This window comes from Oncorhynchus masou, chromosome 12 (assembly GCF_036934945.1).
Source record: "Oncorhynchus masou masou isolate Uvic2021 chromosome 12, UVic_Omas_1.1, whole genome shotgun sequence".
Taxonomy (NCBI): domain Eukaryota; kingdom Metazoa; phylum Chordata; class Actinopteri; order Salmoniformes; family Salmonidae; genus Oncorhynchus; species Oncorhynchus masou.
In genome coordinates this window covers 32,646,471-32,659,981 of record NC_088223.1, presented here as the reverse complement: position 1 = coordinate 32,659,981, position 13,511 = coordinate 32,646,471, and the positions used below count along the sequence as shown (strand labels likewise).

At 41.0% G+C, this 13,511-nt stretch overlaps 1 protein-coding gene across 6 annotated transcripts in view; it reads left to right on the top strand.

The window, feature by feature from the left end:
• Positions 1-13,511, top strand: part of LOC135549873 (A-kinase anchor protein 9-like) — a 123,588-nt gene that overhangs the window by 44,888 nt on the left and 65,189 nt on the right. For all 6 annotated transcript variants that reach the window (XM_064980242.1, XM_064980241.1, XM_064980238.1 and 3 more), the window contains 4 exons: positions 274-403; positions 717-814; positions 5,333-5,444; positions 5,630-5,867. In XM_064980242.1, coding sequence (XP_064836314.1) covers positions 274-403; positions 717-814; positions 5,333-5,444; positions 5,630-5,867 — 578 coding nt within the window. The remainder of the gene's footprint in view (positions 1-273; positions 404-716; positions 815-5,332; positions 5,445-5,629; positions 5,868-13,511) is intronic.

Below are 13,511 nucleotides of genomic sequence, written 5' to 3'. Positions count from 1 at the left end.
GAAATGTCTGCACAGCGGAAAATTTTCCTGGTTTTACTATCCTTATGGGGACCTTTTGATAATTGTATGTCCCCACAAGGATAGGACACACGGCAAACCTAATAAACCAGGTATTGATTTGTGTTCCTTTGCATTGTCAATTACTTTTCGATTTCTGAGAATGTTATTTGACCGAATTATTTCAGGTTTGGACATTGATTATTACCACACGAGTGCATCAAATATTCACTGAGACATTGATGTTTGAGAGCTATTTTGCCGTTCTCTTCACAGTCCTTTGCTAAACTTTTCGGCAAGGAATTATTGGAGTATCTCCACCCCACTGATGTTGAGGACTGGACGATTCATTCATGTGAAAAGGAAGAAACCAGGGATCCCAGTGCTGTTTTACAGGATGCAAAAGGTGCTTTATTGGTTGGGATGTCTAACCAAATGATAAAAATGCTACATAAACATGCAGCCTATGAGATGAGTCGCTGACTAACGGAAAAGTCCAAATAAATAAGTCGCCAAACGATCTTGGCTGTGGCATGATAAAATTACAAATTAGTATATATTGTATTTTCCCCCAGTTTTCATTTGCATACATACATCAAATAAAGCTACATGAATGATAAAATAAATATATTTTAGTAATTAAGATACAAATACAGTACCTGAGACTAACTGCATGAGGACATATTTGTAATGGGCATTTCTTCTGTCTCGCTCAATAGAAATGTGTAGAGACCTTCAGCAGGTGAAGGAAAGGATTGAGCAGGAGCATGGTCGTCTACTACAGCTCCAGTCCTTACTGAAGGCAGATGGCAATACGGTGTGTGTAAAACTGTTGATTTTAGTTAACATTTTGTGAGGTTTAGGCTCAATTTATGCATTGGTGGGAAGAAACATGAAACGTCATTCATTGGTTGTGTTTAGACGTTACAACACCAACCTCTTTGACATATAATTACAGTGTTATGACTGGGATGAAAGCAACGATGATTTGATTATTGTACAGTAATTGCTAGGACACTAGCACTTAGCTTTTTAACTTCTAACTGTGCTTGTTAATAATGATATGACGGATCATAGTGCCTTAAAAGTATTCACACCCCTTTTGTTGGGTTGCAAAGGTGGGATTAACATGGATTTATTGTCAACGATCAACACAAAACACATCTCAAATTGGAAGAAAAATTTAAACATGTATTTATTGAGATCTATATATATAACACACATGCAGTTGAAGTCGGATGTTTACATACACTTAGGTTGGAGTCATTACAATTCGTTTTTCAACCACTCCACAAATTTCTTGTTAACAACCTATATAGTTTTGGCAAGTCGGTTAGGATGTCTACTTTGTGCACGACACAAGTTATTTTTCCAACAATTATTTACAGACAGATTATTTCACTTATAATTCACTCTATCACAATTCCAGTGGGTCAGAGGTTTACATACACTAAGTTGACTGTGCCTTTAAACAGCTTGGAAAATTCCAGAAAAGATGTCATGGCTTTAGAAGCTTCTGATAGGCTAATTGACATAATTTGCGTCAATTGGAGGTGTACCTGTGGATGTATTTCAAGGCCTAACTTCAAACTCAGTGCCTCTTTGCTTGACATCACGGGAAATTCAAAAGAAATTAGCCAAGACCTTAGGGGGAAAAAATTGTAGACCTCCACAAGTTTGGTTCATCCTTGGGAGCAATTTCCAAATGCCTGAAGGTACCACGTTCATCTGTACAAACAATAGCATACATGGGACCACGCAGCCGTCATACCGTTCAGGAAGGAGACTCATTCTGTTTCCTAGAGATGAACGTAATTTGGTGCAAAAAGTGCAAATCAATCCCAGGACAACAGCGTGCTATTAACCTTGTGAAGATGCTGGAGGAAACGGGTACAAAAGTATCTATATCCACAGTAAAATGAGTATTATATCGACATAACCTGAAAGGCCACTCAGCAAGGAAGAAGCCACTGCTCCAAAACCGCCATAAAAAAGCCAGACTACGGTTTACAACTGCACATGGGGACAAAGATTGTACCTTTTGGAGAAATATCCTCTGGTCTTATGAAACAAAAATATAACTTTTTGGCCATAATGATCATTATGTTTGGAGGAAAAAGAGGGCGGTTTGCAAGCCGAAGAACACCATCCCAACTGTGAAGCACGGGGGTGGCAGCATCATGTTGTGGGGGTGCTTTGCTGCAGGAGGGACTGGGGCACTTGACAAAATAGATGGCATCATGAGGAAGGAAAATTATGTGGATATATTGAAGCAACATCTCAAGACATCAGTCAGGAAGTTGAAGCTTGGTCGCAAATGGGTCTTCCAAGTGGACAATGACCCCAAGCATACTTCCAAAGTTGTGGCAAAATGGGTTAAGGACAACAAAGTCAGCGTATTGGAGTGGCCATCACAAAGCCCTGACCTCAATCCTATAGAACATTTGTGGGCAGAACTGAAAAAGTATGTGCGAGCAAGAAGGCCTACAAACCTGACCGAAACGTTTGACCCAAGTTAAACAATTTAAAGGCAATGCTACCAAATACTAATTGAGTGTATGTAAACTTTTGACCCGCTGGGAATGTGATGAAATAAATAAAAGCTGAAATAAATAATTCTCTCTCCTATTATTCTGACATTTCAAATTCTTAAAATAAAGTGGTGATCCTAACTGACCTAAAACAGGGATATTTTTACTAGGATTAATTGTGAAAACTACGTTTAGTTGTATTTGGCTAAAGTGTATGTGAACTTCCAACTTCAACTGTGTGTGTGTATATCTGTATCCCCTTTTCTCCCCAATTTTGTGATATACAATTGGTATTTAGTATTTTCCCATCGCTGCAACTCCCGTATGGACTTGGGAGAGGTGAAGGTTGACAGCCATGCGTCCTCTGAAACATGACCCCTGCCAAGCCAAACTACCTGCTTAACCTGGAAGCCAGCCACACCAATGTGTCATAGGAAACACCGTACAGCTAGCCGCCGAAGTCAGTGTTCATGCGCCTGGCCGCCACAAGGAGTTGCTAGTGTGCGATGGGACAAGGACAACCCAGCCGGCCAAATCCTCCCCTGACCTGGATGATGCATTTGTCAAAAAATAAAATACATTAGTGTTTTTATTTGAATTCTATTTTATCTTGATTAGATAAGTATTCAATACATGTTAGAATTACCTTTTGATAGCGATTACAGCTGTGAGTCTTTCTGGGTAAGTCTCTAAGAGCTTTCCACACCAGGATTGTGCAACATTTGCCCATTCTTTTGATAGTTCTTCAAGATCTGTCAAATTGGTTGTTGATCATTGCTAGACAACGATTTTCAGCTCTTTCCATAGCTTTAGATTTAAGTCAAAACTGTAACTAGGCCACTACGGGTAAAATTCACTGTCTTTTTGGTAAGCAACTCCACTGTAGATATGGCCTTGTGTCCTGCTGAAAGGGGAATTCATCTCCCAGTGTCTGGCGGAAAGCAGACTGAACCAGCTTTTCCTCTAGGATTTTTGCCTGTGCGTTTCTTTTTTTATCCAGAAAAACTCCTCAGTCCTTAACTATTAAAGCATACCCATAACATAATTCAGCCACCACTATGCTTGAAAATATGGAGAGAGATATTCAGTCATGTGTTGTTTTGGATTTGCCCCAAATATAACACTTGTATTCAGGACAAAAAGTTAATTGCATTTCCAATTTGTTTTTTGCAGTATTACTGTATGTTTTGGAATATTTTTATTCTGTACAGACTTCCTTCTTTTCACTCTGTCATTGAGGTTAGAATTGTGGAGTAACTACACTGAACAAAAATCTAAACGAAACATGCAACAATTTCAAAGATTTTACTAAGTTAATGTTCAAATAAGGAAATCCGTCAATTGAAATAAATAAATTTGTCCCTAATCTATGAATTTCACATGATTGGGAATACAGATATGCATCTGTTGGTCACAGATACCAGAAATCCTGTCAGTATCTGATGTGACCACCATATGCTTCATGAAGCAAAACACATATCATTTGCGTAGAGTTGATCAGATTGTTGATTGTGGCCTGTGGGATGTTGTCCAACTCCTCTTCAATGGCTGTGCGAAGTTGCTGGGTATTGGCAGGAACTGGAACACGCTGTGGTCCACGTTAATCCAGAGCATCCCAAACATGCTCAATGGGTGACATGTCTGTGTTTTCAGGCCATGGAAGAACTGGGACATTTTCAGATTCCAGGAATTGTGTACAGATCCTTTTGTGCAACGCACAGTTTCATCAGCTGTCTTGGTGGCTGGTCTGCAGACGATCTCATAGGTAAAGAAGCTGGGTGTGGAGTCCCTGGGCTGGCGTGGTTACACGTGGTCTGCGGTTGTGAGGCCGCTTGGATGTACTGCCAAATTCTGTGAAACAATGTTAGAGGTGGCTTATGGTATAGAAATTAACATTAAATTCTCTGGCAACAGCTCCGGTGGACATTACAGTAGTCAGCATTGCAATTGCACACTCTGTCAACTTGAGACATCTGTGGCCTTTTATTGTCCCCATCACAAGGTGCACCCGTGCAATGATCATGCTGTTCAATCAGCTTCTTCATATGCTTCACCTGTCAGGTGGATGGATTATCTTGGGAAAGGAGAAATGCCCACTATCAGAGATGTAAACAAATTTGTGCGAAATAAGCTTTTTGTGTTTATTAAACATTTCTGGGATTTTATTTCAGCTCATGAAACATGGGACCAACACGTCACATGTTTATTTTTGTTTAGTGTTCAATGTTGATCTAATTTTTCGTCTCTCACAGCCATTAAACTCCTGCCTTAAACTACACATGTAGCTTTGTAGTGACTGGGTGTATTGATAAACCATCCAAAGTGTAATTTATAACTTGCATATTCAAAGTTTTTATTTTATTTTTATTTTTTACCTCCAATAGTGCCTTTTGCAAGGCATTGAAAACCTCCCTGATCTTTGCGGTTGAATCTGTGTTTTAAATTCACTGCTTAATTCAGGGACCTTACAGATAATTGTATGTGTGGGGTACATTCACAAATCATGTTTAACACTATTATTGAACACAGACTGAGGCCATGCAACTTTTTAAGTACATTTTTACTCCTGAATTTATTTTGGTTTGCCATAACATTTCAGCTTTTCATTTTTTATTAATTTGTAAAAAAAAAATATAAAAAAAATTACACTTTGACGCTACGGAGTATTGTGTGTAGGCCGGTGACAATTTTGATTTTTGGGGGGGAAAGTCAAGGGGTGTGAATACTTCCAGAAGGCACTCTAGCTAATTGATTTGAATGATCACGCCAATGAACTCTGCTGTCAAACTACTTGTTATTCTTAGATTGAGGTGATACAGCTGGGGTACAATGATCTGAAGCGCAGCAGTCAGGAAGAGATCGCCAGCCTGCGCAAGATTATCGACAGCTCTATTACTTCCACACACGGCCTTGATGGTAAATCTTGATCTACATTGTGTGTCTAAACCAAAATGGTGCCAAATTATGTGGTGCCCATATTCTATACCATCTGCATTAGGAATGTCTGCAAGCCTCAATACCAAAATGAATGGGAAAGATAGAGCCCGTCTGCTTCCATCGACATAGTGTAAGCATTAGCATGGCTATCTCTCTCTACCCAGATCGGAGGGAGCTGACCACTGCCTCGCCCTCCTCCCACACTGCTGAGGACGTCCAGAAGTTGAGGGCCGACGTCCAGCAGCAGCGGGCCCAGCTGGAGGAATGCCACAGACTGGAGGTGGAGCACCTTAGGGCCTACTACAAGCAGCATGCCAAAGAGACAGAGGAGCGCTACTCTACCGAACTCCTAGTGCTACAGCAGCACCTTGATGAGGTCACAGGCACTGAGGCCCAGTTCAGGTAATGGTGATAACTGATTTAGAAATGTGTATATATATATAATATACATTTTTTTTCACCTTTTATTTAACCAGGTAGGCTAGTTGAGAACAAGTTCTCATTTACAACTGTGACCTGGCCAAGATATAGCTGTACATAAATCACATGCATGAACTTCTCAGTGTTTATACTAGGCACTACTTCTGTCAAACTAATGGAATCAGTCATTTTCAATGGATGACGGATGCATTTTCTATCTGAATTGTTTTCTACCATTGCATCTACCTGAACAAGCCCCTGGTATCTAGGTGGTATGTTAGACCCCTGCTCTGTTGTTCGCTACATACTTTATTCTGATGAAGCCATCATTGAAGATGTTTTTGGTGAGGAGAAGCTCGTCTAACCAATCAGAGTATCAAAGCCAATGACACATTTTCAAACCTCTTCTTTACCTACGTGTGTTTTGGCTCTGGTCCAACCTATTGTTTTCTGGACCAATCAGATGGCCATGAATGTGCTCACATTTGGTGAATGGTCGGGGAGGTACACAGATCCAGACTCATTCCGAAGAAGAGACTGTCTGTGGGTGTGGCCGGAGCAAGGAGTCTTGAGTAGCCTCTCAAAAGATCACCATCGACCCTTTCACATTGCCCATAAACACAAATAATTGAGCTCAAACTAAATCCAACTTTATGGAATCCAAGTCAACATGAATTGCTTAGTCCACGAACACCTCATGGGTATTACAGTATGTGTATTACAGTAACCTCTTCAAGGTTTGGAGAGTTTGTCACAAATTAAGAGGAGACCGTCACCAAAATCAAACAGGGCAAATTTAGAGCAAGACAGTACAGTACCTGTATGTTGGTTTCTCCGTCATGGTCCGCCCAGGCCGCAGGCGTGGTCAAGGATTGCAGGGTTCGGTATATGAATCGGGTTCTCTGTATGTCCAGGTCCAAACTAGAGGTCGGCTGTTTATGATTTTTCAACGCCGATACCGATTGGAGGACCCCAAAAAAAGCCGATAACGATTAATCGGCCTTTTTTTAGATAAAATTAAAAAAATATATATTTTGTTATATTTGAAATAATGACAATTACAACAATACTGAATGAACAGTTATTTTAACTTAATATAATACATAAATAAAATCAATTTATTCTCAAATAAATAATGAAACCTGTTTTAATTTGGTTTAAATAATGCAAAAACAGTGTTGAGAAGAAAGTAAAAGTGCAATATGTGCCATGTAAAAAAGCTAACGTTTAAGTTCCTTGCTCAGAACATTAGAACATATGAAAGCTGGTAGTTCCTTTTAACATGAGTCTTCAATATTTCCAGTTAAGACGTTTTAGGTTGTAATTATTATAGGAATTATCAGACTTTCTCTCCATACCATTAATATTTCATATACCTTTGACTATTGGATGTTCTTATAGGCACTTTAGTATTGCCAGCCTAATCTCGGGAGTTGATAGGCTTGAAGTAATAAACAGCGATGTGTTTCAAGCAATGCGAAGAGCTGCTGGCAAATGCAGGAAAGTGCTGTTTGAATGAATGCTTACGAGCCTGCTGCTGCTTACCACCGCTCAGTCAGACTGCTCTATCAAATATCAAATCATAGACTTAATTATAATATGATAAACACAGAAATACGAGCATTAGGTATGGTCATATCCGGGAACTATCATTTCGGAAACCGATGTTTATTCTTTCAGTGAAATACGGAACCATTCCGTATTTCATCGGACATGGGTGGCAACCCTAAGTCTAAATATTGCTGCTACGTTGCACAACCTTAAATGTTATGTCATAATTATGTAAAATTCTGGCAAATTAATGACGGCCTTTGTGAGGAAGAAATGGTCTTCACACAGTCCGCAACGAGCCAGGCGCCCCAAACTGCTGCATATACTCTGACTCTGCTTGCACTGAACGCAAGAGAAGCGACACAATTTCCGTAGTTAATATTGCCTGCTAACATGCATTCCTTTTAACTAAATATGCAAGTTGAATTTTTTTTTTTACTTGTGTATTGATTTTAAGAAAGGCATTGATGTTTATGGTAAGGTTCTTTGGTGCAACGATTGCTTTTTTCGCAAATGGCGCTTTTGTTAAAGGCCAAATCACCCATTTGGCGAAGTAGGCTGTGATTGGATGATAAATTATCATGCACTGCATTGATTATATGCAACGCGCAGGACAAGCTAGTTAAACTAGTAATGTCAGTAACCATGTGTAGTTAACTAGTGATTATGTTAAGATTGATTGTTTTTTATAAGATACGTTTAATGCTAGCTAGTAACTGACCTTGGCTCCTTGCTGCACTTGCGTAACAGGTGGTCAGCCTGTCACGCAGTCCCCTTTGGGATTGCAATGTAATCGGCGTCCAAAAATGCGATTTACCGATAGTTTTGAAAGCTTGAAATTGGCCCTAATTAATCAGCCATGCCAATTAATCGGTCGACCTCTAGTCCAAATGCTAACAGATAAGTCCAAACAGTCCAGGTCATATATATGGTATAAACCAGCTAATATATATTGTTTCTTTCTCTATGGTTCACAGATCCCCCAGCCCCTTCCTCTCTCTTCCTGGTTTGTTTTGACCCCTTATCTGTGGGTCGCCCCCACCTTCTGAACGTTTCCTTTTCCTCTGGGGATTGTTGTTTCTGGCGGTCGGCCATTTTGTGATATGTCGTTCTTTTCAGGGATGGCCATTTTAGTGTGAGGGAAGAGCCAGTTTATTAATTCTGCCCCCACATATCTGCCATTTATCACTCGACCCCCTTCTTTGCCACAAGTACCAGTCCAAAGTTTGGACACACCAAGGATTTATCTTTATTTTTACTATTTTATACATTGTAGAGTAAAAGTGAAGACATCAAAAATATGAAATAACACATGGAATAATGTAGTAATCAAACAAGTGTTAAACAAATCAAAACATATATTTTATATTTGAGATTCTACGAAGTTGCCACCCTTTGCCTTGATGACAGCTTTGCACACTCTTGGCATTCCCTCAACCATCTTCATGGGGAATGCTTTTCCAACAGTTTACAAGAGTTCCCACATATGCTGAGCATCCCCTAGGTCGGGCAACCGCAGCAAAATAGGCGTGCATGCAGGACAACCCATCCACATTTCCCATTTCCTTCCCTGCTCTGTGTTTTATGTCAAAGTGAAACGGTTGGAGACTCAAAAACCACCTGCATCCAGGTGAGTGGGGCATGGTCACTGAGTAGAGTGAAGTGGCGCGCTAGCAGGTAGTATTTCAGGCTTTCTAGAGCCCACTTTACTGCCACAGTCTCTTTCTCAAGACTGAGTAGTTGGCCTCCTGTGGTTCCAGCTTTCCCACCCCATCTACCTCTTGGGAGAGCACGGCTCCCAAGCCAACCTCTGGCGCATCCGTCTGAACAATGAACTCGTGCTCAAAGTCTGGTATCACCAGCACTGGATTACAGCAGGGAGCCTCCTTTAATATTCTAAATTATTTATTGGCTTTTCCATCCCATCTTTGCATGTTTGGCCCTCTGGCACTAGTCATGTCGGTGAGTGGGGCGGTCACTATTGCATAACTTGGGATGAACTTCCGGAAGTAACTGGTCAACCCTAGGAATGCTCGAACCTCATTCTTATTTCCTGGTTTTGGCCATTTTCTAATTGCCTCGACCTTAAGTTGGGGTTTGATGAACCCTCTTCCCAGATACTCGGTTTCCTCTAACCCCACAACACTTGGCAGGGTTTGCCGTGAGTCCTGCTTTCCTAAGGGCGTCTAGCACTGCCTGTACCCTAGGTAAGTGGGATTCCCAATCTGGGCTGTAGATCCGCCATGTAAATAGGCTGCGGCGTAAGCTCTGTTCGGTTTTAGGACCTGGTGCGTTGAAAGTTGGCTAGTGCCCCATGTAAGCCGAATGGCATGACTGTGTATTGAAACAAACCATCAGGGATTGCAAAGGCTGTCTTTATTTGGCTCTGGGAGTCAGATGAGTTTGGCAGTAACCTTTGGCTAGGTGCAGGGTCGTAATGTACAGAACTTGACCAATTTTCTCCAACAGTTTATCTACTCAGCCTGGTGTCCCTGAAAACACATCTGTTTTCTGGATCAGGGTCTTTACTTCCTGTACTTGTGCTGGGGACAGAGTAGGTGACACATAAACAGTGGCTGCCTCCTGAGTGGGTGTGGGGTACGTGACAATTGGGGTTTTTCTCTCCATGCTTTTAACAGGTTTATGTGATAGATCTGCTCCCGGGGGCCGACGACCTGGCTGTCAGATCCAATCATTAACTTCTCCTATTCTCTCCCAGCACTTCATATTGTCCTTTCTATGTGGCTTGTCGTTTACACTCTACCGTGGGGACCAGCACATCTCAAAAATCTCTTCTTCTTATTGGTGTCCTTTAGTAGTGGTTACTTTGCAGCAATTCTACCAGGAAGGCCTGATTCACACAGTCTCCCCTGAACAGTTGATTTTGAAATGTGTATGTTATTTGAACTCTGAAACATTTATTTGGTCTGAAATTTCTGAGGCTGGTAACTCTTAATGGACTTACCCTCTGTAGCACAGGTAACTCTGGGTCTTCCTTTCCTGTGGCGGTCCTCATGAGAGCCAGTTTCATCATAGCGCTTCATGACTTTTGTGACTGCACTTGAGAAACTTTTACATTTCTTGAAATTTTCCTGATTGACTTACCTTCAGTTAATGGACTGTCGTTTCTCTTTGCTTATTTGAGCTGTTCTTGCTTTAATATGGACTTAACCATATTTGGTAAAATACCATCTTCTGTATACCACCCCTACTTTGTTTTGTGACAACTGATTTGGCTTAAAGAAATTCCACAAATTACCTTTAACAAGCCACATCTGTTAATTCCTGGTGACTACCTCATGAAGCTGGTTGAGAGAATGCCAAGAGTGTGCAAAGCTGTCAAGGCAAAGGGTCTCTACTTTGAAGAATCTCAAATATAAAATATATTTTGATTTGTTTGACCCTTTTTTGGTTACAACATGATTCCTTATGTGTTGTTTCATATATTTAATGTCTTCACTATTATTCTACAATGTTGAAAATAGTAAAAAATAAAGAAAAACCCTTAAATGAGTAGGTGTTTCCACATTTTTGACTGGTACTGTACATTTTATTGAAGAAACACCACCGGTGTATATGTGAGTGATGTTTCATCTCCCTCGTCTGTGTGTCTGTGCATGCATAGAAAGAGTGCAGCAGCACTTATCAGATCACTGTGACCTGAAAGCACCAGGCAGTGAACTTCTACAGTTGCCATTTAGGCCCACTTTAATTGCCAAGGTATTAGCCATCTCCTTATTAATTTGAAAGTAAATTTCAGTTTTATTCTCACCCTGTCCTGGGTCCATTATTATTAGCATAGCTTTTATCTCCTGATATATTAATTATTATCAGTGTATATAGTAGGGATGTAACATATACTGTAAAGTGATGTACAGTGCATTTGGAAAGTATTCAGACCCCTTGACTTTTTCCACATGTTGTTACATTATACAGCCTTATTCTCAATTGTATTAAATTAAATTTAAATTTTTCCCACTCATCATTCTGTACACAATAATACAATATATCAACAACAAAAAAACAGAAATCTCATTTACATAAGTGTTCAGACCCTTTACTGAGTACTTTGTTGAAGCACTTTTGGCAGCGATTACAGCCTCGAGTCGTCTTGGGTATGACACTACAAGCTTGACACATCTGTATTTGGGGAGTTTCTCCCATTCTTCTCTGCAGATCCTTACACTCTGTCACGTTGGATGGGGAGCATCGCTACACAGCTGTTTTCGGGTGTCTTCAGAGATGTTAGATCGGGTTCAAGTCCGGGTTCTGGCTGGGCCACTCAAGGACATTGAGAGACTTCTCCTAAAGCCACTCCTGCGTTGTCTTGGCTAAGTGCTTATGGTCGTTGTCCTGTTGGAAGGTGAATCTTTGCCCCCAGTCTGATGTCCTAAGCGCCCTGGAGCAGGATTTCATGAAGGATCACTTTCTACTATGCTCTGTTAATCTTTCCCTCGATCCTGACCAGTCTCCCAGTCCCTGCCACTGAATAACATCCCCACAGCATGATGCTGCCACCACCATGCTTCACCGTAGGGATGGTGCCAGGTTTCCGCCAGACGTGACACTTGGCATTCAGGCCAAGGATTTCTATCTTGGTTTCATTAATTCCTGAATTAAATTGCTTTAGCCGATATGTTGCAGTTTATTTATTGTTAAATGTAGCTCAGTTGGTAGAGCATAGCACTTGCAATGCCAGGTGTCGTCCGTTCCCCGGGGGACCAGTATGAAGGGGGGGGGGGTGGAATTGTAAGTCGCATCTGCTAAAATGCAGTGGTGGAAAAAGTACCCAATTGTCATGCTTGAGTAAAGGTATAGATACCTTTTTTAATAGAAAAAGACTCAAGTAAAAGTGAAAGTCACCCAGTAAAATACCACTTGAGTGAAAGTATTTGTTTTGTTTTAAAATATACTTAAGTATCAAAAGTAAAAGTATAAATAGTTTCAAATTCCATATATTAGGCAAACCAGACCGCACAAGTATTTTGTTTTTAAAATTTACGGTTTGCAGGGGCACACTCCAACACTGACATTTATTTTTGTTTAGTGAGTTTGCCAGACCATAGGCAATAGGGATGACCACGTGTTCTCTTGATAAGTGCGTGAATTTCACACTTTTCCTGTCCTGCTAAGCATTCAAAATGAAACGAGTACTTTGGGTTGTCAGGGAAAATGTATGGAGTACAGATTCCCCAAAAAACTATATGTTTAATTGATGTCTAGAGACAATACCAACTGTATTAACAAACTACCATACCTTTGTCTGTACATTATGCGTTGAATCTATTCTACCGCGCCCAGAAACCTGCTCCTTTTACTCTCGGTTCCGAACATACTAGACGACCAGTTCTTATAGCCCTTAGCACACTCCTCCTCTGGTGATGTAGAGGTTAATCCAGGCCCTGCAGTGCCTTGCTCCACTCCCATTCCCTCTCATTTGTTGACTTCTGTAACTGTAAAAGCCTTGGTTACATGCATGCAAGGGGGCGGAGTTGCAATCTATTGCAGAGAGAGCCTGCAGAGTTATGTTATACTATCCAGGTCTGTGCCCAAACAATTTTAGCTTCTACTTTTAAAAATCCACCTTTCCAGGAACAAGTCTCTGTCCGTTTCCACTTGCTATAGACCACCTTCTGCCCCCAGCTGTGCCCTGGACACCATATGTGAATTGATTGCCCCCCGTCTATCTTCAGAGCTCGTGCTGTTAGGTGACCTAAACTGGGACATGCTTAACACCCCGGTCATTCTACAATCTAAGCTAGATGCCCTCAATCTCACACAAATTATCAATGAATTTACCAGTTACAACCCCAAATCTGTAAACACAAGCACCCTCCTAGATATCATCCTAACCAACCTGCCCTTCAAATACACCTCTGCTGTCTTCAATCAGGATCTCAATGATCACTGCCTCATTGCTTGCGTCCTTAATGGGTCTGCGGTCAAACGACCACCCCTCATCACTGTCAAATGCTCCCTAAAATACTTCAGCGAGCAGGCCTTTCTAATCGACCCGGCCCGGGTATCCTGGAAGGATATTGACCTCATTCCATCAGTAGAGGATGCCTGGTTATT